Source organism: Aegilops tauschii, chromosome 3 (genome assembly GCF_002575655.3).
Source record: "Aegilops tauschii subsp. strangulata cultivar AL8/78 chromosome 3, Aet v6.0, whole genome shotgun sequence".
NCBI classification, from domain to species: domain Eukaryota; kingdom Viridiplantae; phylum Streptophyta; class Magnoliopsida; order Poales; family Poaceae; genus Aegilops; species Aegilops tauschii.
This window is the reverse complement of record NC_053037.3, coordinates 70,745,454-70,770,901: the sequence shown is the minus strand read 5'-3', so window position 1 is coordinate 70,770,901 and position 25,448 is coordinate 70,745,454. Positions and strand designations below refer to the sequence as shown.

Sequence of the window (25,448 nt, the reverse complement as noted above, 5' to 3'; positions counted from 1 at the left end):
GTGGCGCCCCTGCTCGAGAGAGTTAGTCCATCTGCATCTACATTCACCACTCAACCTTCAAAGCTGAAAATACAATTAAAACTGGTTGCTCGCTGCTTGACCTCTTCGATGATGTTCCTATACCTGTTACCAGTCCCTTTGTCGATATCATTAATCACCTGCTTTTAATCCGATGCAACAACAAAGTTCTGAAGAAACAAATCTTGCTTCCAATGTTGCAACGTTAGTCACTCCCTCCACAAACTTCCGAGATAGAGACCTACAACGTCCCTACACACTGCACCTGTCAAGCCTATTTTTGCAAAACCCTGTAGTGGTGCCTTTGGTCTCGTACATGTGATCATAGGCCTGGCCTGAGTCGTTGTATGTTTTTGTTGTACCATCTCAAGTTCAGCAATGAACCTGTTTATAAAATGATGTGTAGCCGAAGGGGGTTGATATATTTTCTCGTCGATCACCTGTCTTCTTGCCCACCATATCACCCATACCCAATAGGGATACCGATAGGTTGACAAAAGCCTCATGTGAAAGAGTGTCGATCATCAAACACAGCCATTGCCTTGCACTCGGTCGTTGCGTAGGCTCGCTTATAGAGTCAAGGTGCGTTCGGAAAGAAGATTATACAGGAACTACTGGATTTAATTTCTCTTATAATAAGGAACCTAGTGAAAAATCCTTTCAGCTGCATTTTCTGTTCACAAGGTTCGTACACATTTTGAGATATGTTTTGACTTTCAATTATACCAATATATAAGCTGGGCGGCATAGAAGTTTAGTTAAAGTTGACTTTATTTAGTCAAAGTTGACCAAAAAATGCGTACGGTCCTTATAAACTATTTCTGAACTGGCTGCGTTCGGCAAAATCGATGCTCATTTCAGGCTTCATCCTGTCTCTAATTAATTTTCTCCGAGTCCTTTAGTGATTAGGAATAAAAACATGAAGTGCCCTGGCGGCAAACCCACGGATATAAAGATCGAAACTATGCAACGCGAGAAATACCAATAGCAGACAAGCTCTACAATGTCCTGAAGCACAACGGGAACGCACAAAGTAGCACAGTGGGGCGCCATGTTCTCCTGCAACGAGAAGACCTACCTACCTACCCAACCTAGCAAACTGGCAAAAAGATCTATATGGCCCTTCTATTCCATGAAAATAGGTATTGTGTTATCCAGTCAGGTGCCTCGCTGACCACTTCAAGTACAAAAAGGAAATTACAAAGCCGGAGCAATGATTATTAACAAAGAATTTCTTAGTGTTTACATTATTGTACACACCATACTACGGAGATGCCGTGGCTTCTGCAGAGTTCAAGATCATAACCTCAAAGCTGAAGGCACCAAGATGAAGGCAAAAAAAAAGGGCATCATGCTCGTCTCGCCTCGAGAAAAAGCGCGGGCATCAATCGAAAGATTGAAACTGATGCAAAAAAAAAAGAGTGGTGGCAGCTGGGGCACCACACAAAATAATCCATCTAGTCCCTTCCTAGCTATCTCAAGCATGCCTACGCTCCTGCATTATATAATACACAAAATATTATTGGAGGAATGACCCAACACTGAAAAAAATGTTAGCATCAAAATTCTGGAGTAGCTAGAATGAATAGTATAGCCACACACGAGGATGGCATACAGTCACAAATGGCATATATATCAGATAAAGGTTTCCCTAATACTGTTTCTAGTACTGGTACTGTTGAAGAATTGCTGGGCTCGTGTGATCATTTATGTTCCAGGCTGATGTTCTGATAATAATTTCAAACGCAAGTGCTTCATAGGATTAAAGGCAGTGATTGTACTCCCTCCGTCCCATAATATAAGATCGTTTTGCAAGCTCATCATGCCTTCGTTAAGACATGCATTGACCAATAATTACTCCATAAATACAAAGTTATATAACCTGAAATTTGTGTCACTAGATTCGTATTTGGAAGTACTTTGTTATGATAGTGATTTTGTATCACATAAATCAAATATTAAAAGAGTAATTGTTGGTCAATGTCTTGTCTTAACGAAACGAAATACGCCTTATTCATCGGAACGGAGGGAGTAGATAATATTGAGAATCAGCCAAATACATACTTGTCTGTATGGACCCTTTGCCTAATCCTCTGCAAGAATCAGCTTGTGCCAAATCAGGTGCAATGAGAGCATCCAATTTGACAACCCAGAGTGCAACTGCAGACGTCGTTTGTGGCATCGTTTGGAAGTATACAGTAATGTCATCCAGATATGAACTAAAGCTTACTGCTGATGAGCTTTGGTACAACCAATCCTCATCAATTGCCCCAACAAAATCAACAAGAACCTGCAGGGAAGAAACATGGCAAAACAATAAATTACCTGAAACTGAATGGATGTTCTGATATTACGATGTAAACAGGAAAAAGATACTGACCTGCAAAAGCTCGGGTAATGATGATGTTCGTCGCAGCCGCTTAACCCACAGGTTGTGCGAAGACTTCATCCACAAACCAGCGAAAGCTGCCGTAGGCATGCGTGCCTACATCAGCGCACACAAAATGAGGAAAAAATATGATTAAGAAGCTGCTATGAAATACTCCCTCCGTTCCGATTTACTCGTCGTGGTTTTAGTTCAATTTGAACTAAAACCACGACGAGTAAATCAGAACGGAGGGAGTACATATGCTATTTGTGATCAAACAAGTGACTGGCGATCCAATACAGCAACATAACTCAACTTTGAGTCACCATGTATCATAGTTTCTTAACGAAGTAGATCCCAGACACTAAACTCTGCGGAGAACAACCATGTTCTAGTACTCACCTCAATAGCATGAATGGCTGCTTTAAGTGCCTGTAGCTGCGAAGGAAGAACTTTATGATTTGGCACATCGTACAAATCCTCAGGCTCCCTGCATGTTGCCACATGTATAGCATATCTTTCTTCAAGATCAAAACCAACCTCAAAAGTAGAGTGGCATATTCTGCAATGTTTTTCATCTCTCCAATACAGATCATGACAACTTTCACAATGAACAAGTGATTCCTTAAATGATCTCTTCCCACACTTAACAGCAGTGAGGGAAGAATAAAAAGAAGTCCAGATCCATTTATCCAACGCTTGCAACCTTTCCCACTTCAACATCTTCTCATCACTTCTCCTCCCAACTTCAATTCCTATTGCAGATGATGCATTTTGAAGATTACCAGCTAGATATGTTGGAACAGAAGCACTGTCAATGTCTGATAGGGGTGAAGCTCCATCTCCACTACTTGGCTTGGGTGAATATCTGTTTCCACTGCTTGTCTCGGAACGAGAAGAATCAGATGATGCTGTGAGCGCAACTACACACCCATCTTCCAAGTGTTTTTTCATGCCTTCAAAAAGACATGATTGCCTCTTTTTCATTGATGCAAGAAGATAAGCTTCCCTGGTGCCTCTGATGTCTAGGACAGACAACAGCGAGAGTAAATCCTGCAATGCAAACAAAAAAAGAGCCAGTAACTTTATTTGTGGAAGTTTAACCTCAAGTGATTAAATAAGAGGCAAATTTAGATGCTACGCAAATTAAGCAGGTGGGCAACCTGTGGTGAATCTATCACTTCCCAGTGACCATCTTCTGAGGACTCAAAGTAAACCCTACGGTGCCCTGGATCATCTGCTCTACAAGGACCAAGGAAGAGCCAGTAATTGTTATATCTGCGATCTGATCCTAAGAGAACAATTTGTGGCTGATGTGCAAATCCTGTGGGTGATTCGTTAGCTCCAGAGTCGGCAATGTAATCCTGACTCCTCAGGGTTCCTGACTGTCCTTGCATAGAAGAATCAAAACTGTGCGAGCTTCCTGGTCTATTTAAGTACTCATCACTAGATTGATAAATGGTTCTTGTACACTTCTTTATCTTCCCACCTGAGGCATGCGACTGTGCTCTCTGTATGTTAGACAGGACACTTTGTGGTTCCTATGAAAGGTAGAAAACAATAATATAAGATTCTGCAGCTTTCCAACAGGGCATACAAATAGAGGATAGAACATTTGTATGAAGGCTGAGCTTTAACTTGGAACGTGAACACAACAAAGTTATCCAAGATTAAGTTTCCCAACAACTGAGAAATGGCACTGGCTATTGTATGTATTTTCACTTCGAATACTTCAAATGAGTTATACGGTAACCTAAGGCAGGCACTATCCACTTCAGATGTCCATATACATATCCTAATGAAAGTAGTATCTACTTAAAATGTCCATTTCTCCTAATTCTGGCTAAGCCGTAAGGAGACACAATCATAGTGTAGTTACGAACTTAGGATAATCAATTATAAGTGCGATCATTTATGTTAGTTGTGGAGAAGTGAATAAAGCACATCAACAGAAGAAGAAAATTCAGTGGAGGTAAATTTGCATAAATGGTTCATGGGTTTGGATGATTTAAAAGAAAAAGCTGAAATAATGCCATAATCTTCTAAAAATGAGACCTTGCTCTCTTATCTCATCTGATCACTTCTAAGAACATCCAAACTATCTATGTAGTTACATTACCAAGACAGAGCACTATAGTCAGCCAGATTACTTCATACAGGGCAACATTAACAATAATGAAAAACAATAATGATCCTTTGAGTCCTAGATGGTCGTTTTGCAAGTTCAGTACTCCCTCCGATCCATAAGAAGTGTCGCACTTTTGAACTAAGGTTGAACTAACCTTAGCTCAAAACTGCTACACTTATTTGGATCGGAGGGAGTAAGGCTTAAGCAATGATGCCTTGAACAAAGATGAGATGTTGCAATTGAAATATACCGGAAGAGAGTGAAGGTTACCTCAAGCCTTGGAACAGAACCAGCACCAGAAACAACATCTATCAAAGCAACCAAGCAATCCAGCTTCTCATCGATGCTTAGGTCTGAGTACTCGCCTTCCATCAACCCCAGAAGCCATCGTTCTCCGGAATAACTTTCATCAATTTCACTGCATTTATTCATATTTTTATGTACGTTTTTCTGTCTCCACCTGACAATTCTACTTTCATGCTCAGGATAACTCTCTTGTGGACCATCAGATTCATCACCACTGCTGCTAGCATCCCCATCATCATCAACAGTTCCAGAATCCTCGGTATCTGATCTAGGATCTTCTTTTCCTTTAATCCGAGGATCAACACGGAGACGATATGCAGAAGGCGCAATCTTCTCAAACAATGTGATGTCACTAGAGAGAGTTGAGAAAATAAGCTGCTCTACTTCTGATGCGCCAGAGAGATTAAGACCAATAATCTGAAGAGAACAATCAAGTAAATGCCACGGAGATACTCAACCAAAAGTATATACAGAAGGCCAGCTATCATCAATATGAACAGTTTGTTTCTGATACTACCTGTGGTGATTTGGCAAGTTCAGCAACCTTTAACCCACCGCTTCCTTTCTTAGACAATAGTGTAAACAATTCACCTTTCAGTGTACGAGGACGTAACCCATATTTAACCATTTGATTTTTCTCCTATAATTGAATAAAAGGATATATGTTACTTTGAAACATAATAGAAGTACTTGTAGGGGGGATCTATTGCTACAGCATATATACAAATATTGGTAGCTGTAACCTGAAAGGCGTGCACACCCACATACAAGTGTTAGATCTAGAATAATGAGGTGTCTCATTAAGTACCTTGTTAAAGAAATTCCGATTCAGCATATGATGATCTGAACCAAAACCTGAAGCAACCAGAACCTGGCGTAGTATTTCAACCCAAGTAAGAGAATTCAGGGATTTGATCCAAAAATTCACATCGAATTCTTGTTCTCTAACCTGAAAGAGAAACATAAGAGGCAAACCATTTAGCTATTGCAGTTTTCTGATAAGTTCTTCAAACAGGAAGCAGGTATGCAGGATGACAGTTCTCTTATGCATCCATTCAAGACATTCGCCTTAATGAAGCAGCATCAAGTAGTCTGAACTCTATCTAGTTACCCACCATCGAATCTATAAGAAAAGAAAGCAAGACAATTACTAACTCAGTGAAACTCGGACTCTGGTCCACATTCTATGGGTAGTACTCCCTCCGTTTTTATTTACTCTGCATATTAGATTTGACTGAAGTCAAACTTCATAAAGGTTGACCAAGTTTATAGAAAACAATATAAACATTTACCATAACAAATCTAGATGATGTGAAAGTACATTCAATAATGAATCTAATGGTTTTGATTTGTCATTGTATATGTTAATACTTTTGTTTATAAACTTTGTCAAAGTTTACAAAGCTTGGCTTTGACCAAAGCTAATACGTGGACTAAATAAAAACGGAGTATGACAAGACGAACACCTCACAACTGAAACAGAAGTTTGGTGCTGCAATTGACAAAGTCATGGAACTAAATAAATGTAAATATGAGAAGAATAGCATAGTCAGTTTCTTCAAGTAGTATGATTTATCAGACCATATAGAAAGATAAGGATCATGTTGATGTCACACTTATTGGCTATTGCACGAGCACTGTTACTCAATGTAATGAATTATGATGAACACAAGTCAGTAGCCTCGTGCTACTAGAAAACAAAGCCGATTCATCCTACGCTGCCATTTATTAGACCCTGTAGGCCCATTTTGTTCTTCAAGGAAATCATTAACTTGATATCCAGAGTAGACTGGAACAGGAGCAAAACAAAAAAAAATCATGGTAATGAAACGGCTCGACAGATTGCTCAACTCCAGCACTAGTCTAAGACCATATACTTTGACTTCTGAATGCAGCATTATATTCGAACTATAAACTTTACACAATATGCAACAAACTCGCCAATATTTCTGCTAACATAAATAAATATACCCAACAAGGTACAATCAGACTGACAAAAACTAATAAAATGAACCTACTACTAAGTTCTCCACTCATTCAAAATTCCTCTGTGAACTGTCCGACAATGCTGAAATGACGCCGTAGCATAATAGCTCTAGAATAAGCACAATGTAATTCTATCTTTGAAATGAACTAAAGTGTACAGCACATTTCAAAACTCACAAAGTTCAGAAAGCTTGAGAATCTGCTATCTTTAGACGATCTTGGTACAAACACACTGCCGCTGCCCCTTTCTGTGTTTAACATAAGTAGCTTGAGAAGACTGACATGTACTTTCCCCAACAACGAGGAGTCCTGGAGGTCACATTTGCACAGTAAGAAAACTATACAGAAAATTATACCAATTTCAGGGAGATTTAACAAAATTTTCACCTTGTCATGGAATGCTTGTGCAAACTCATCAAACGTAAAGGGATGAACATCCATACTACCAAAATGTGTGTAGACAAACCGGACAACCTGCCAAAAATATTTTCGAATTAACAGATGCTGGCCACAGTTTCAACATGAAAACTGGTAGAGGAAAGGTGGGCGCACTAAAATCTACGAGCACGGCAGTAACGCAAACAATAAGTGAAGGAAGAAAGAATTTTTCAGTTAACCAAGTTCATATGGGCTATTGAGATTTTTAACAACATGCTTAGGCCATTAATGTTCCAAACAAAATAACCAAATATATTATAGGAGACATGTAACTCCGCCTATGTCTTCTAGGCATAGCCGGTCCCAAGCCCAGGTAAAGGAGGAGGGTTGTGATAGGCTTGGCGAGCCAACGTAAAAACTAGCCAGTCCCATGGGTATGAAACCCAATTGAGCGAGAGTAGTACTAGGATGGGTGACCTCCTGGGAAGTCCTCGTGAAAGGGTTTCATATCTAATGGTTGTGATAGGCTTTTGGCGAGCCAACGTAAAAACTAGCCAGTCCTTTGGGTATGAAATCCATTTGGGCAAGAGTAGTACTAGGATGGGTGACCTCCTGGGAAGTCCTCGTGAAAGGGTTTCATATCTAGCCTACCCCAACTTGTTTGTGACAAAAGGCTTAGTAAGAAGAAGATTATAGGAGACATGTCTAATATTCCTGCTGCCCAGATGCAACTAAATCCAGTAAACTACAGTATGGAAAGTTGAAGCCAGTCTTGTTCCACGACCAGCAATATACAGTAAATTCCATAGAAGTTGGACAGACTGATCATGAGCTTTTTTTCATTTCATGTAAGGTAAATTCCATTAATGATGATAATACTACTCATGTATTCTCAAAGTAATGTGTTGCATTTAACCTGGAAGAGCTTTTTCACCATTTCAAGTGATGACTCCCAAGGTTTTGTGGGAAATGGTTGTTTCATCCTGACACTTGGTGGAGGAAACCTGGCAAGTAAATCTGCAAGAGAAGCACTAATACTTAAGTAAATTGGCTTATATTAGAAAAAATGAGAACAAAGAGGTAGAGGATGATATTGCAATTTGCAAACCTTTACAAAGGGGGCACCCATGTCTCCCAGTTGAAGAAATATGAGCTGAACATCTTAACGGATTAGGACCTGCTTGTAACTCACTGAGCTCAAGCTCCTCATCATCAACTAAAGTAGCCTGTTCAGTTCGTAGTTCTGAGGATTCTGATTCATCAACTGAAAGATGGCACTCCACTGGAGGATGCTCCTTCAAATCAGTAACTCTGCCACATGGCACCTAAAATAGCGAGAAATCACCATTAGTGTACTACACAAAAGGCAGATTAAGTTCCATTTAACCAGATTAAAAAGGTCAAATTGCGACAGCAAAAAAATGCTTTCCTTCCAAATGACCGCCATTTAATAACTTTACAGGTCTAGATTCGCATTCTAGAGGAGTAGAAGTTAGCTCATTATCTCCATATGTGGACTTCTCCAAGTAATAAAGCTTACCTTTCTTTTACTCGGTGGAGGTCTACTCTTTTTGTTTACTTTCTTTCGTGGCACAGTTTGTTTCTGCACATAAGGTTATAAGGAGGAAATTATGAGTTGCTAATTCAGAATATACAACTACTAAAGTTTCAAATAACATAGGCTGTATCAGACCAAATTAAATAAGCAACTTTACTTGGGCAAGCTTTCCACCAAAATCTTCGAATGGTCTCAATGACCTCAAGCAACCACTTTCATCAATGAAACTGGAGCAATCTTGAATTTCTGCAGTTTGGGAATACATTGCATGCCACACTGTCATTAAACCTTTGCCCTTTCCATGCTTCCTCACAGGATCATTATTCTCAAATGGCAAAGTGGATCTCTGAGCAGTAGGCGACATGATCTGCAGATGAACATTTTTTTAGAAAGGTGGGCACCTGACGTTAGAGGTCTCAATATAACAAATGGAAACAAATTAACATGGACTACAATTACAAAAAGGGACAATAAACACAAAAGGTCAGTTTAGCTAACAGCATCTTTATCTTAGTCACTAAAATAATTTGTCAATCAGCAACTGACAAAATAACACAGGAATTTTAAGAAACAAATACGGTGGGTCTCTAATCTTACATCTAACCGAATAAAAATGAACATTAGAGTGCCTTCAGAAAGACTGTTACGGCAAATAGCTGAATAAAAGTGATACTCCCTCCTTCCCAAAATATAAGGCGCCGATTGACTTTTCTGGTCTTCATTGCACAACTTTGACTATGATTTTCACGTATTGTATATCTATAAAATTAGTATACAAACATACGAAATAAAATTGTTTTGCAAGACAAATACGATGATGCCATTTATATATGCTCAATCAATGTACTTTGGTATATATCAGTGGTCAAAGTCGTGCATCAAAGACCGCGCAAAGTCAATCGCGCCTTATATTTTGGGAAGGAGGGAGTACTAAGGCAGGGACTGTAAATCTTTTATACCAATTCAAATGTGGGGGGCATCTCTTGCCCACAAAATACATGGGATTTAGTGTTGTATAACCTGGCCCAAAAGTTTCTAGAATCCATTGTTCTAGTTACAAAAAAGAGGCCTGATAATAAAATAAAGATAATGCTGGATCAGACTGACTACCAGCAGTTCAGCACAGAAGATGACACTAGCTCATGATTGTACACTACAAAGCATGGATACGGCAGAAACTGCCGAAATGCCATCCTAGTATGGGGGGATACGGGGAGACTCGCGGATACGCCGGGATACACGTATCCCGCAGTATCGCATCTTTTCCAAACTAAAAAAAGGGAAAGAAATCGGGATACGGCAGATACTCTGTGGACACGGTAAGGACTCGGGAACCAGCCTCGCCGCCGCAGCCTAGGGTCGAGGCTGCTGCTGCCTGGACTCGCTTCTCTGGTCACCGGCTCGACGCCGCTGTTTCCCCCAAGCCCAGCTCTTCCCCAGACGAAGAACATCCATCCAGCAGAGAGGAAGATGGCAAGGCGTTCGACGACAAGGAAGAAGGACCGGGCGGGGAGAAAGATGGGGACTACAACCAGCAGCGAGGGATATAAGCGGTGGCTCAGTCTTTTCTTCTGCTCTCTGACAGCTCTCAGGCGGCTGGAGGAAACGAGAAGAGAACGGCTAGAGGAGCTGACTAGTCTAGGGTTTCAGGAACTGTACCTTATATGGGCTGTGAGTGGAAAGCTACATGGGCCCGAGTGGAGGGTTCGTATGGACTATGGGCTGCCCCAAAGTCTTTTATCAATAGAAATGAGGCAACATATATCCAGTAATTCCTTGACAAAAAACATATATGCAGTACAAAATCTCTGATCTAAAAATTATCATTAATTTTTTCTTACATGCTATTTTTCTGTATATTTATATACCCTGCCATATCCCCGAATGCTTGTTTTTGAAAAATGCCCTATCCCGTGTCCCCGTATGCATATCCCCGGCTTTCCGTCCCCGTGTCCGTGCTTTTTAGATTGTACACACATGATGGCACCAAATGGTATGGCAACAACCAGTAAACAATAATTAACACGGGAAAAAAAGTATGTGCTAGAAACGACAATGAAAATGTGTACTTAGCCTAAATAGTGAGTTAGTGACTATGCTTTCATAAAAGGCTCTGGTACAGAAAACCAAAAATTATGCTTGACCATACTGACTATCAGCACCAGTCGTCATTAGCCACACACAGTGAGACGAGGCACGGCACCAACAGGAAACAAAAGCTGTGCTAGAAATGAAAATGAAAACACTTGAGCAGCCTAAGCAATACCTTTCTCTTCTTCAAAACGCTTTGATCCTGGTAGGAATGATGTCCTGTGGTATCTGCAACTATTAAAAACAGCATCAATCAATTCAACATGATATTGTGAGGGTATTAACCGCATCTACAGAATGCAATTCGAACATGAAGTATGCAAAATATGTTAGCAGCATTAGTGTTAGAAAAGATCAAATGGGAATAGAAGGAGATTGCAGATCCTGCTAATTCTACTTTCCTTGTTTACCCAGAAGTCTAGTTTAGTGCCATTACAAAGCAACCACAACTTGAAGAACAAATGAATAGGACGAACACAATCAAGCACAAGATGCTCGATACAATCTCCGTATTACAAATGAGTGAAGCCCAACGAAAAGGTTGGGACTTCCATAGCATGCTAACTCATTAACACAATTAGTATTATTTTGAGATGGACACAAGAATGAGGGAATGCATGCCGAAAGAGAAGGATGAAACTTACATGGCATGGTAAATAAACAATTACAGTAAATAGCAGTGCTTTGAGATGGAACATAAGAAGTGCTACACCTACCAAACAAAAAATGAGACAATTACCAGAGTTGTTAATAGAACTGTGTGGTTGATTAAGCTTGATTAGGTCTTTTGCATGGTTTAACCTACTGGGACACACAGATAGAAAGATATGTCTATGATGATAAATGACTTTCTCAGTAACCTTTAGTGCTACTAGAGACAGACCCCTGACATGGACATGTGCCCTTTCAGGAAGGAGATCGGGATCACCCCCAAGAGATGGACCATCCTTGCGGAAGACTTTCCTCAGAATATAATCCTTCGGAAATAGGACTTGTGATCGAAGTGTGTGTTTCTCTCCTACAAGGCTCATACTCCTACCAAGAGTAATGTCATCCTCGGGCTGCAAACCCGCAATACCTTGCATTGGAGATTGGCTTGAATTGGAAGACCTGCTGCTGCTACATCTAGGCCAATTTGATCTTGCACTAGCTTGTGTTTCCACATGAACCTCTGCAGCTTCCATGTGTCTCCTCTCTTTCCGCCTCCGCTCTTTGAACCATATTCTGACCTGGTTGTAAGTCAAACCAACAGATGCCGCATACTCTGTCAGATCCTCCGGCTTCGGATATTGTACCTCTGGATCGAGAAATTGTTAGCCACAGCACAAAAAGTTGAACAACAAAAAATAAGACATGACAGCAGGAAAGGAGCTTGAAACACTAGCACATGCTTACCAGAATAAGAACTCTCTAGCATCTGGATTTGCAGGGGAGATTTCTTTGTCCCTGCATTATCACTCTTGGCTAGAAATCCTTTGGCCATCATCTGGAGAAAACCATAATCAGGCCTCAGCGCACAAAGCAGGCAAGTGACAGTAAACACCGTGTTACAAAACACTAAAAGGCCTGGGAAATAGTAGCTTGACGAATCTCAATTTGTGTTCAAGAGCTTGAATGCTGAGAACAGTGACAACACGACTGGGGAGCAAGTATGCAAAGAATTACATATTGGGCCTGGTGCTGCTAGAGCAAACGCTTGCTACAAAATTAGGATTCAAGCGGCAAATTTCTACCAGCAACAACCGAATCGGCCAGTATCGCAGGCCTGGTCAGGAGGCCCTCCTAGCTTAATTATCCATCTAATTAATGCCCGCCTACTCCTGACAAGAGAAATTCGAGTCCAACTTGCAGTTGCTAGGGGGGTTTCCTTGCTAGGGGCGGGGGGTACTCCAATTTCTCTCGCTGGCTGAACCATGGGCGGATTTAGAGCCAGAAATTGCGGGGTCCAGTGAGTGGGGTTTAACTCAATTAGTGGATGGAAACGAGCTCATACCTCAAAACCCAATTGCCAGAGCCCGCGGACGGGGCGGAGGCAGCGAAGTCCCGACGAGGAGGCACGGGGACGGCGATGGAGGCGACGCGCATGAGAGACGGGGGCGGGCGGCGGGTGTGCGCCGCGGGCAGCGAGGGGAGCCGGTGTCCTGCTGGGTGGCCGGCGGGCGCGGGGTTCTAGGCGGCGGCCATGGATGGGGAGGCGGCGAGGTGTGCTGCTGGGGGGGGGGGGGGGGGGGGGGGGGGGTCGGGAGGTGGCTGCGCGGGTGGGGTTCAGCGGCGGTGATCCGGCTCCGGGGTGGGGGCGCGGGGAATGGAGGCGGCGGGAGGGAGAGGGGAGCGACGCCCAAAACCCTTACCGACGAGTGGGCCGCCGTTTTTCCTTAAACCCTTGGTGAAGGGGAATGGCCGAATGGATTAGTTAGGAGAAATATCTGCGGTGTGCTCTTCTTCCACGTAGGTCCCTGGAGGTTGTCTGGTTCTCGAAATAGCCCTCCCCTCGACACTTTGTAGGGTTCACTAGACTCCTCCTTTTTGGAAAAGGAGATTTTTTTTCTTTTGAAAGGATGTGGGCACGGTGGTTTGCTTTATCCTAAACCTACAAGCCAGTTCTATAACCTTTTTTTGACAAACACAATATAGACGAAGACGCTCACATACACTCATTCCTATAAGCATACGCATATACATCATATCCTATCCTTTACGAGCATCTCCGAAAGACTGAGCCAAGTCTTGAGATCAACAAAGTCACCAAAGAAGTCTCGCTATTTTAAATGCTAGTAGATGGTAAAAGCATCGCCACCACAATTACCCACCACAAGATGGCGGGACTTACATCGGAGCGAGTATTAATGAGGCATTCATCTTCCCCTCATCAACACTATGTAATCACTACAACATCATCGCTATATAAAACGAGTGAAGGGGTAATGAATACACAAATGTTGAATTGACTCACCCTAATCACACAAGCAACATTCATTGCTTTTGTGTCTAATTATGCTTAGTCAGGTTATCCTTCAAGATAAATCCCTTACAGGGATGTCGCACAAACATCTTCATTTCTTATTTATTTTTTAGTTTTCAAATAACATTGTCGGTTGAGTTGGGCTAGAATGTATGGATCTTTTGGCTTCCAAATAAATCCTGCCAGCTTGAGTTGGACTATAAGGTGATTTTGTGTCGGGACTTGGGAGAAATATTTCATTCTTGTGCACTAGTCCCTCTAACTTGTTATATTTTTTAAATAACCCTATGTTCAACACGTTTAGACTTTACCCAGGGCCTGCAACTAAGAAAAAACTTACTCACACAAGATTTGCAATCTATAGATGCAAGCAGGAGCCCGTGAAGACTAGTATACTCCCTCTGTTCCTAAATAAAAGTCTTTTTATAGATTCCGATATGAACTGCATACGGGGCAAAATGAGTGAATTTACACTCTAAAGTATGTCTATATACATCCATATGTAGTCCATATTGAAATCTTTGAAAAAGACTTATATATAGGAACAGAGGGAGTACAAGTATACCAAAAGGTCAACCTAATGCAATTTTGTTCATTAATATAAGAAAATGACTTATATGCGGGCCTCAAGGGATACGCGTACATGAAACGGTGCGGGTTCACCATCCATACATGGCTCTGCTTATAGAGAAATATATACATGCTAGGTCACACTCATCCATACATGGATTTGCTTTCATTGGAATGCAAGTTAACCACTTGCTCGTTTCCAATGTTGTCATATTCATCAACAGGTGAGCACTAAGTGCAATATAGCATTATAGGTGGCATTAGACCGGATTGTCATCCACCCTTTCTTGACACGGGTTGCTACAAGAGAAGCAAAATGTGTGTTCAGAATTTCAATTTACTCGATACAAATAAAAACAAACAGTGGCCGGAAACACATGGAGCGTTCAAATGCAAGAACATATTAGCAAGTGGATACAAAATTTGTGATACAAACATTTTTCTTGTGCCAAAAAACACCAAATTGTATCGCTAAGAGATACAGAGGTGCACACGCACTAGAGACCATTGCAAAATACATGAAGAAGATGGGTCATATCATGTTCGACACCTCAAACGGGTAATTAGAATTACAAAGAATAGCTTGTTCAACTGCCATCGAATTCAACATCCTCGAGGTAAGAAGAAAGCAAAAAATCCTTCAAGCTCATAATGATACCATGCAGCTCTTTAAGGCATTTTAGAACTCCTAGTTCAAACTTTAGACTCCCGGGCACTGACGGTGTAGTTGGAAAGGACCTGGATATTTGTAAAGGGAAGCTCGACATGAAGAAGGAAGGTAAAACATGTCGTACTTATGGCTCCAAAGGTCCTCTCTTCTATCTCATCCTTGAGGTCATACTAGTAGATTCCACAATAAAACAACGATATGTATGTCTCATTTCAGTGGGTCATAAAAATCCTTAAAAGGAAGAACAACCAATGTCTCAGAAGGATGAACATCGAAAGACCTCATCAGAACAAAGGTACTATTGCTCACATAATTTCCAATATAGATAACACCAATAGACTCAGCCTCTTATAAGGGTAAATGTGCTTGTCCTCCCGCATTGAAACATCCACTGCCAACAACAAACATAAGTCACTAAATAACCAAAGTGTATGCAGAACCACAGAACGAGTGACAAAAGTAGCAACCATCTCCTCAGTGATCATGGGCGCCGTGAAACGAACCAAGTAGCCAGTGAAAAGGTTGAGGATGCATGCCGTGCGAGGCAACTTCCTATCCATGAAGATGAAGAAGCCATCTTATGTAGCAGTGGCGACACAGTAGTTGTGTAGTAATACATGTCCTTGTGGAGGGTGCAACATGTGGTGATGTTCACCAAAAAGTGCGTAAAGGTGTTAAAACTAGTCGACCTTATTGATCACAATACGCTGTTCTAGGAAGAAAGTGAGATATGGGTTATTCTTAGGGTAGTCAATGGCATGGTGCCAGGTGTTGCACACGGAGCAGAGGTGCATGTAGTAGCTAGGAGACCGTTGGCGACATGGTTCATGAGATCATAGGAGACCAGATTCCCCCATGATGATCCGAAGGTTTCACAACAAATAACACACACAAGAACTGGATTATACTTTGCCCTTCTGTCGGGCTAGTCGAATGAACAAGACTACTAGAGCGGGGTAGGGGATCGACGATTTGCTATTGTGGTTGAAGGCAGTTCATTGAAAATGCACTCTGCCATTTGTGAAGTCCAGAGACCAGTCGTAAGTCACAACACGCCAGTTTTGATTCCAACGAAACAAAGTGCATGCCTCACGGATACTCACCGTGGGCATGGTGGACAAGGTGGCAACAGTCGGGATGACGGCGAGCCGCGAATCTGGAGGGGGATTCGCCGATCCAGGTTGGATTAGCGCTGAATCAAAGGGATCTCGCGTATGGGGAGTATGGAAGCGGGGAAGGACGAAACGGGATTCAGGCAGGATTTATGGTTTGAGAACAAATCGTCACCGCTGATGGAAGAGAGGCACACAAGATGAGAGCGAGCAAAGTTTCTAACTAGAGTGACTGCAGCGTGTTTTAATTTTGGCTGATTAGCCTCATGTGAGTGAGCTTACACTTTCACGCTTCCAAAATTTGTCTACGCTTTCACGTGGTTTACTCTTTCCGTTTCAAATTGCTTAAATTTTCGCAAAGTTAACTACAGGTAGTACTAGTGTAGAGTAGCCATAGACACGAGCATAGACACTGTAGCATCACCAGTTCACTGCGCACCGACAGCCAAACTAGCACCGGGACGCGGGATCCGAGGCAGACGCCCATGGCCGACGACGAGGTGGTCGTAGCGTCCGCGGAGGAGTCGCTGACCACTCCGCTGCTCGAGCCAGCGGCGAGCCCCGGCGACCCGTCGGTGGAGGTGAGTCTGTACCGGCGGGGCGCCGGCCCGGCCAAGGTCTTCCGATCGGGCCTGAGGGGCCCTCGCCGCGACCGCCTCGACGTGCGCGGCATCCAGGCAGAGCACGGGCTCCGCTCCCTCTTCGCCTTCAAGCCCGGGGTCTCCCGCCGCGGCCTCCGGATCCGGCCCGACCCGGCGACCGGCCACTCCGCCGTGCCCTTCCGCGACGGCGCCGCCATCGCCCTCGACGGCGAGCCCAAGGTAAAGGAGCCGATCCCTGCCCGTTTTGCGTTTCGCACCCCGCGGCGTGTGGATATTGCAGAAGGAGTTGACGGGTTGGGTTTTCTTGGTCGCGCAGGTGCAGGTGTCGTGGACCAAGCCTGCGTTGATGATCGTCGTCGGCCTGCTGGTGCCGGCGGTGTTGGCTGTGGTGGCTCTCAACTGGGTGCCGGAGTCGCTACTGTCGTCGAGCGTAGTCAACGCCCTCTTCTCGCCGTGGATCCTCGCCAGCGCGGTCATCGTCTTCGTCCGTCTCAGGATGCGGCCACAAGCTCCTCCATGGAGCCGAGCTACTGTAATGTAATAATAGCTCTCCTTTGTACTATCAAGAAGAAGCTCCTGTTATCTCTATTCTCTTCAGAAATTATGTGCAATGGAGACAAAATTGCAGAATAAATGTGTGCAGTTTGCTTCAACGCAAATAATCATCTTTGCTGATGAAATTTTCCATTCGAGTATGCAAGTTCCATATTCCATAATCATCTCTCAGAACCGGAACACCAAGATACATTACAACCACGTGTATCACATAAGTTACTGGAACAAAGTTTATACAGAACCTCGTCAAAACAGCTTTCAGTTTTTTCACACACATACAACCAAATAAGATCAGGAAAGCCAAGACTATCCGTGGATCCAAATGATATCACTGAACCAAAACAAAACTAGCAGAAAGGAGTAAGTTTTAGTCGCTATCATCTTCGTCTTCTCGCGTTTCAAGCTGGGAGACAACCTTTTCTATGAACTTCCTGCGAACGCCTTCCATGACATTGTTACCACCTTGTCCATCATTCAGTACTGGGTCTGAGTCGCAAAGCGCCAATGCAACAGCTGAAATAAACAGAATGAAAGTTTAGCATAAACAGTGGAAGACCGTGTGTGACACTTAAAGATTCCGTGTGCTCACATCGGTCAGTGCAATTCGAATGATGAAGAAAAATCCTTGGTCGTTTCTTATTCACACGACAGACTCAGTTTAATGGTAACAGCAGCATAACTGTGAACTAGGTATGTCACTGTGTTAGGCACTCATCTAAAAATTTGTTCCCTCATTTTTTTTCTCTTTTGCCATACATTAGGACCATATATCCACTGTAGACATGCCTGTCGTAATGAACATGTTTTCCTCTTAGTACGAAAAGAAAAAACCTCATCCTAAGGTCAAAGATTATAGTCAGTTAGTCACGTTAAGGCATCTAGATTGTAATATGCACAGAACTTGTGAATTGTATCCTGCGACTGGCTAATTGCAACTTTAAGATAGCCATACACACAAACTGTTCACTAGTGTATACTGACAATGTTTTTGTCCAATCAACTACATAAAGAAGAGTAACTTGAACTAACCTCACAAAAAGAAAACTTGAACTAAGATAATGAAAACTGATTGTGTGGTATTACTTACATTCAGGTGTGCATTTCTTTCCACCGAACTTCTGTAGACCAACATAAGTCCCTTTGACAGCACTGTTGTTGTACACCAGTATTGTAGGAACATTCCTATCTGGGTAGTTGGGAATACAGTCCGTGGAAATAATTTTAACAAACTTGGTTTCTGCATATTTTGTCGCCAGTTCCTCCAGGCAAGTCTCAAGCAGCCCACATTCTGGTATCCTGCGATAAGATTCATAGAAGTCTCAGACAATGAACAGCTCGAGATAGAATTTCTTCTTAAAGTCATTTCTGTATTATGAGCAGCTTTGGGAAGCAGTTAAACAGCATATAAAACAGAAGCACTGCAAATGTCTCATAGAAGCACAGGGCATAATGGCCTAAAATCCTACAGTTTCCAGTCAAAATGAGTATAAACCAAAATACGAGTAAAGGGATTATGAAAAGTGGAGAGCATGTGGAGTAATCGAAGTACTCCCTCCGTCCGGAGATACTTGTCCTAGAAATGGATAAAATAGATGTATCTATAACTAAAACAAGTCTAGATACAACCATTTGTAGGACAAGTATTTCCGGACGGAGGGAGTAGAAGAGAAGAGGAAAAATATCGTGGTGTGGTTTCCTAAGCTAAGTTGTCTTGTTTATCTGGTTTGACATGGTAGTGGATAATATTTTTTCCCAGATTTTGCCAGAGCACTGTTTCACCACAATTAATCTGGATAAAAAATTCCAAGAACCATAGTGGATAGTACTCATTTTCAAGCTGACATGGTTATTTTTCCTACTTCTAATCAACGCGACCAAATATGTATAGTTAGATAGTTGGTCACGAATAAAGTTCTACAAGCCCATGAAAAAAATTAGCTGTTTGTTGGTGTAGTTTCTGACACAAGAAGAGCATCATATTGTAAACAGGACGAATTTCGCCTTACGCATCCTTATAGAGGAAGACCACAACCCAGACATCCGGTGGAGCCTGCGAAACCTCACGCACAAAATCAGAGCCTGTGATGGGCTGTACTGTGCCGAATCTGGCAGTTTTTGCTGCCTCCTTGAGCTCTGCAAGCCTCATCCTCCTGTAAGCACACCACAACATCAAATCATGAGACAATTGGTGGATATGGAATTTTGGCTCCATGGATCAGCATGACACTTCTCACAAGTGATATGGTACCAAAACAATTGAAATTCTACAGTACTGCTCCGAGTCCAGATCAAAAACAACTGCGACATACCAGATTTCTATGGAAATCACACGATTACCCCCCATCCTGCAGTGCAATTCGGGTCAAATCAATCACGAAAAGCACTAGTGGAACACATCTCATGGATCACCAGACACGCGGGGCACCAGATCGAGGCCGGGGAAAAGAGAGGGGGCGCGCACCTGTACTGCTCGAGGAAGCGGTCGTCGTCGAGGTCGTCCTCGAGCTCCTCGAGCTCGTCGGGGTCGCGCGCGTCGAGCCACTCCTTGGACCTGGGCTGCTCGTCGGCGTCGGCCCTGGGGGCGAAGGGCGGCGGCTTGAAGGGCGGCGGCTTCTCGGGCAGGTTGCCGAGCTTGCGCTGGATGTCGTCCCACTGCGTGGTCGCCCCCTCCACGTCCTTGTACACGAAGTGGTAGTCCGCCATGGCCGAGCCTCGAAGGAGCGAGCGAGCGCGAGAGAGGGAGAGATCGGGACAGGAGGAGAAGCGGAAGGGGAACGAGGAGAATGGGAGGGCTCGGCTGACAGGTGGGGCCCCACGCACTCGTGGGATCGGACGGATCCGCGTGTCCCTGGCAGGCTGGGCCCGCTGGTCATTCGGATAGAGGCTTTTCGCTGGACGGGACATATCGAGTGTCACTGCGCCGCGGCCGCGCTACCTGATCGCGAAACCAGAACCGAGGGGGAGCTGAGCGGGAGAAGCGGTGAGATCGTCTTCGTGGCGGCGGAGATGACGGTCGGCCATCTCGCCAACGACGCCATCCTCGGAGGCCACGAAGGCACGGTGAGCTCCTCCTGCTCCGATTTGCTCGATGCAATGTGTGATGTGTCAATGTGTGTGGGGTTGGAGGTTAGGGTTCTTCGCGGTGCGGCTGCCGCAGCGGACTGGGAGGAAATGTAGTGGGGTAGTGTTTGGTTGTGGAGAAAAAGTGTGACACTGACTGTATATAACTGTTCCAGAATACACCGTGACTGTAATAAATGGAACGAGTAAAGACTGATTTTCTATGGTTCATGAAGGTAATATAAGACATTTTTGCAGTTTGATTAATATTTAGTTACAGAGAGAGTATATGATATGCACGCTCGTGCGTATTCTAGAAAAATATTCTGACTAAAAGATGGCTCGCTGTGACGCCCGGATAATCAAGCTACAGTAACCTCTGCTAATAATGCCACGTCACCTCAATTACTATTGCTAATCTCGCGTTAGTTAGAAACTGATTCAAATTCAAGTATGAATTAAAGTCAAAACAATTAAAGTTTTCAACAATTAAAACTAAAATGTTCGGATTGAACCAAATAATGCATAGGCAATTATGGTGGAGAAACCAAACCTTTATAAAATATTTAAATACTATTAGATGGATAAAACATCAGGGAAAACTATTATTTAAATATTTTTAAATATTAAATAATTATGAAACTATTTTAGTTTGGGTAGCAAGTTAATGTGGCCGTGGCATATTTGGTAACAACAAATTAGGTGCCATTTTGGTATTTTGCTAAAACAAAATAAAAGAGAAACTAGAAATAAAACAGAAAAAAAAAAAGTAAAAAGAAAGCAAAAGAAAAGAAACCCCCCGGCTCCCCAAGGGCCTTGGCCCACTGGCCCAGCTGGCCGGCTAGCCCAGCCCAGCCCAGCCAGCCCAACTCCCCCTCCCCGGTCGTCTTCCCTGTTCCAGCGACCGCATCGCTACAGGGGCGAGACCCCGCCGGATCACCTCGCCGGCATCGCCGCGAGAGGATAAGGCCTCCACCTCCCGCGACGCCTCGGGCACCTCCACTCCCCTCTCTCTCTCCCTCTCTCTCTCTCGCCTGCGCTCTCTCCCCTCCTCGTCCGCCTGGGCCGCGCCTCTCCGTCACCGCTCACCGCACTCCACCGCGGCCACCGGCCGACCTTCGCCTCGCCGACGTGCCCCAAGGCTCTGCCTCGACCTCCTCATCCTCCCCGCCGAGCCACGCGGACCGGGACAGCCCCGCAGCACCACCGCGACCTCTTCTTCCTCCTCTGCCCCGACCCCGGCCGTCGTCGATTCGCTCCACCGAGCCTCCCCCGAGCCCATGATTGCACACCTGCAGGCTCCCAGTGAGCCTCTGTTTCCTTCCCCCCTCCCCGCGGCACCCCGTTCGCCCGTAGCCGCCGCTCCACTGGTACTAGCACGCATCGCCGCCGACGAGCTCGCCTCCGTGGCCATCGCCACTGTCACGTGCGGCTGAACCTCGCATCGAGCTCCTAGAGCTCGTGCGAGCCTGAGCCACCACTAGCGCGCCTCCCCGTGCTATGCAACTCCGGTTCCACTAACAACCGACTTCGTTGTCCGCCGGCGACGACCTAGCGCACGGCACCGGCCTTTTCAGCTCGCGCTCGTGCCGTAGATCGACGCGGAACCTTGCTCCCGTTCGAACGCAACCAACCGCCGTCGTTTTGGCCGCCGGACGGCGATTTCCGACCATCCCCGACGCGCGCCACCGCACGATTTGGTCGCCGGAGCTCTCTCCGGCGCCGACGCCGACGTGGCTCAGTGGCCCCCGCCCCTGGGTCGCTGACCCGTGGGCCCCTGGGGCCCGGCTGCCCTGTTGACTTTAGTCAACTGCTGACTGGGCAGGCCCAGCTGCCCCACTTTGACCAGTTGACTGAGGTCAACACTGACTGGGCCAGCTTCTGTCACAGACATGTGGGCCCCCGCTCTGATAATTAGTTTAATAAACGTTTTTATAAAAACAAGTAACTATACTAGCCTAAACACTCACTGACATATGGGGCCCACCCCTCTAATTAGACTGTTAGTTTAGTTTAAATTACTGTTAGACTAACAGAGGCTGACATGTGGGTCCCACTGGACCCACAGGCCCGGTTTGACCCTGGTCAGCGAGTCTGTTGACTGCTGACGTCATCCCCACGCAATGCTGACGTCATATTCCTTTTCTGTTAATATAAATAATTTCAGAATATTGTTAAATCTTTCAAAAATCATATAAAATAATCCGTAGCTCGGATGAAAATGTTTTCTATATGAAAGTTGCTCAGAAAAATCCAACGAATCCGAATACGCGGTCCGTTCATTTGTCACATGCCTCTAGCATGCTGAACATGGAACTTTCCCCCTCTGGTCATCTGTCTGGCACAGGTCCGGAACCGGGAAAACATTCCCGGTTGAATTTCCCCCTTCACCTATTCGTGTAGACATACGTTAGGTCACACCTGACACGTCGTATTACCACGTTATGCTTTGTGATGCTATGTTTGCTCTGTATTTACTGTTTCTTCCCCCTCTCCTTCTCCGGTAGACTACGAGACCGACGCTGCTGCTACCCAGTTCGACTACGGAGTTGACGACCCCTCCTCCTTGCCAGAGCAACCAGGCAAGCCCCCCCCCTTGATCACCAGATATCGCCTATTCTTCTCTATACTGCTTGCATTAGAGTAGTGTAGCATGTTACTGCTTTCCGTTAATCCTATCCTGATGCATAGCCTGTCATCGTTGCTACAGTTGTTACCCTTACCTGCTATCCTACTGCTTAGTATAGGATGCTAGTGTTCCATCAGTGGCCCTACACTCTTGTCCGTCTGCCATGCTATACTACTGGGCCGTGATCACTTTGGGAGGTGATCACGGGTATATACTATATACATTATATACATGACACATGTGGTGACTAAAGTCGGGTCGGCTCGAGGAGTACCCGCAAGTGATTCTGATGAGGGGGCTGAAAGGACAGGTGGCTCTATCCCGGTAGAGGTGGGCCTGGGTTCCTGACGGCCCCCGACTGTTACTTTATGGCGAAGCGACAGGGCAGGTTGAGACCACCTAGGAGAGAGTGGGCCTGGCCCTGGTCGGCGTTCGCAGATACTTAACACGCTTAACGAGATCTGGGTATTTGATCTGAGTCTGGCCATTTGGTCTATACGCACTAACCATCTACGCGGGAGTAGTTATGGGTATCCCGACGTCGTGGTATCAGCCGAAGCTCTTTTGACGTCAGCAACTGAGTGGCGCGCGCCGCATTGGACCGTAAGCTCGCGCTTGTATTAAGGGGGCTAGGTCTGCTTCCGGCCGCGTACGCAACGTGCAGGTGTGCATAGGGCGATGGGCCCAGACCCCTGCGCGCATAGGTTTAGACCGGCGTGCTGACCTCTCTGTTGAGCCTAGGTGGGGCTGCGACGTGTTGATCTTACGAGGCCGGGCATGACCCAGAAAAGTGTGTCCGGCCAAATGGGATCGAGCGTGTTGGGTTATGTGGTGCACCCCTGCAGGGAAGTTTATCTATTCGAATAGCCGTGTCCCTCGGTAAAAGGACGACCCGGAGTTGTACCTTGACCTTATGACAACTAGAACTGGATACTTGATAAAACACACCCTTCCAAGTGCCAGATATAACCCGGTGATCGCTCTCTAACAGGGCGACGAGGAGGGGATCGCCGGGTAGGATTATGCTATGCGATGCTACTTGGAGGACTTCAATCTACTCTCTTCTACATGCTGCAAGATGGAGATGACCAGAAGCGTAGTCTTCGACAGGACTAGCTATCCCCCTTTTATTCTGGCATTCTGCAGTTCAGTCCACTGATATGCCCCTTTACACATATACCCATGCATATGTAGTGTAGCTCCTTGCTTGCGAGTACTTTGGATGAGTACTCACGGTTGCTTTTCTCCCTCTTTTCCCCTTTCTATACCTGATTGACGCAACCAGATGCTGGAGTCCAGGAGCTAGAGTTCCCGAGGATGATTCTACATGGAGTTCGGCTTCGAGGAGTAGTTAGGAGGTCCCAGGCAGGAGGCCTTGCCCTTTCGATCGTTGCTACTTTTGTGCTAGCCTTCTTAAGGCAAACTTGTTTAACTTATGTCTGTACTCAGATATTGTTGCTTCCGCTGACTCGTCTATGATCGAGCACTTGTATTCGAGCCCTCGAGGCCCCTGGCTTGTATTATGATGCTTGTATGACTTATTTATGTTGTAGAGTTGTGTTGTGATATCTTCCCGTGAGTCCCTGATCTTGATCGTACACATTTGCGTGCATGATTAGTGTACGGTCGAATCGGGGGCGTCACAAGTTGGTATCAGAGCCGACTGCCTGTAGGAATCCCCCTTTCCAACTCCTTGGCCGAAGTCGAGTCTAGTCAGTGAAAAACTTTTACTAACATGGCTGTGTGGCTTACGGGCCCACGTCGCCATTGGGTGGTATTAGGATCTTTTACTCCTTGTCTATACTCTGGGACTCCGATCTCTCTTCTATTCGGGTTAAGTGAATTTTGCTAAATCTAACATTAGGATCTCGTTATCGCTTTCACCCGGAGAGTCCCTTATTACTGATGATCGTCTGCTGCACGTGAAGACCCTGAAGATACTCTCCGCTGATAACCCGAGAACTTGTGTTCATTGCTTTTGCAATTCCCTTCCATCGATAAACCCCTGTGGATAACCACGTATACTCGACATTCCTACAATGCTTCCCAGTTGATCTTGTTATTACAAGATACCCCGAAATTCTCTTTGCTGCTCCGAGAATCCTTTGAGCTTACTGCCTTGCTGTTCTTTGCCACATGAATACCACTATGGATAATTTCTAGCACTCACCGGATATTTGCTCATCCCCAGTTGATTCATGTATTTCACAAAAGTCTTCAAAATACTATTTGGACTTCCGAAATCCTGAGTAGCCTATTCCTCTTGAAATTCTTACTTGCTTGCATTATGGTTAATCCCATAAGTCTATAATCTTATTGGCATCTCTTGTCATTATCATTTTGAGTCCGTTGATTCAATTTGTTGCGAATGCTCGCATTCCTCAGTCGAATCCTAGAATTCATCCTTCCGGCTCAGATGTCATTTGAACAGGAGCTGGTTCTCGACTAATCAAAT

At 44.6% G+C, this 25,448-nt stretch overlaps 3 protein-coding genes across 4 annotated transcripts; 1 reads left to right on the top strand and 2 right to left on the bottom strand.

Moving 5' to 3' along the window:
- Positions 1–1,118: 1,118 nt before the first annotated feature.
- On the bottom strand, positions 1,119–13,227 carry LOC109738854 (homeobox-DDT domain protein RLT3). Of its 2 annotated transcripts, none has more exons than XM_020297958.4 (18): positions 12,827–13,227; positions 12,229–12,319; positions 11,912–12,130; positions 11,009–11,067; positions 8,900–9,109; positions 8,725–8,787; positions 8,293–8,509; positions 8,101–8,201; positions 7,194–7,280; positions 6,984–7,115; positions 5,629–5,769; positions 5,338–5,460; positions 4,785–5,237; positions 3,550–3,927; positions 2,789–3,439; positions 2,399–2,503; positions 2,083–2,308; positions 1,119–1,513 (listed from the first exon to the last, which is right to left on the bottom strand). In XM_020297958.4, exons 2-18 carry the CDS (start codon positions 12,317–12,319, stop codon positions 1,506–1,508), a joined length of 3,264 nt encoding a protein of 1,087 aa, XP_020153547.1. In that variant the 5' UTR covers positions 12,827–13,227; the 3' UTR covers positions 1,119–1,505. The 2 variants fall into 2 exon arrangements, with proteins under 2 accessions (XP_020153547.1, XP_020153548.1); XM_020297959.4 differs by having other exon boundaries at positions 11,009–11,061; positions 12,827–13,200.
- Positions 13,228–16,463: 3,236 nt separating this feature from the next.
- Positions 16,464–17,429, top strand: LOC109738856 (uncharacterized). Its single transcript, XM_020297961.4, has 2 exons — positions 16,464–16,968; positions 17,066–17,429. The coding sequence occupies exons 1-2, from the start codon at positions 16,633–16,635 to the stop codon at positions 17,288–17,290; spliced, it is 561 nt and encodes a 186-aa protein (XP_020153550.1). The 5' UTR covers positions 16,464–16,632; the 3' UTR covers positions 17,291–17,429.
- A 13-nt stretch (positions 17,430–17,442) lies between these two features.
- LOC109738855 (uncharacterized) lies at positions 17,443–20,098 on the bottom strand. Its single transcript, XM_020297960.4, has 4 exons — positions 19,766–20,098; positions 19,311–19,454; positions 18,392–18,600; positions 17,443–17,817 (listed from the first exon to the last, which is right to left on the bottom strand). Exons 1-4 carry the CDS (start codon positions 20,005–20,007, stop codon positions 17,672–17,674), a joined length of 741 nt encoding a protein of 246 aa, XP_020153549.1. The 5' UTR covers positions 20,008–20,098; the 3' UTR covers positions 17,443–17,671.
- Positions 20,099–25,448: the final 5,350 nt, after the last annotated feature.

Coding starts and splice junctions, on each gene's coding strand:
- LOC109738855 (XM_020297960.4), bottom strand. CDS start 20,007: ATGGCGGACTACCACTTCGTGTACAAGGACGTGGAGGGGGCGACCACG. Junction 18,601..19,310: donor GTCTTCCTCTATAAGGATGC/GTAAGGCGAAAT, acceptor ATCTTATCGCAG/GATACCAGAATGTGGGCTGC. Junction 17,818..18,391: donor AAAGAAATGCACACCTGAAT/GTAAGTAATACC, acceptor TGTTTATTTCAG/CTGTTGCATTGGCGCTTTGC.
- LOC109738854 (XM_020297958.4), bottom strand. CDS start 12,319: ATGATGGCCAAAGGATTTCTAGCCAAGAGTGATAATGCAGGGACAAAG. Junction 8,788..8,899: donor TTGGTGGAAAGCTTGCCCAA/GTAAAGTTGCTT, acceptor CCTTATGTGCAG/AAACAAACTGTGCCACGAAA. Junction 5,770..6,983: donor TCTCAAGCTTTCTGAACTTT/GTGAGTTTTGAA, acceptor TTTCTCTTTCAG/GTTAGAGAACAAGAATTCGA.
- LOC109738856 (XM_020297961.4), top strand. CDS start 16,633: ATGGCCGACGACGAGGTGGTCGTAGCGTCCGCGGAGGAGTCGCTGACC. Junction 16,969..17,065: donor CCCTCGACGGCGAGCCCAAG/GTAAAGGAGCCG, acceptor TTGGTCGCGCAG/GTGCAGGTGTCGTGGACCAA.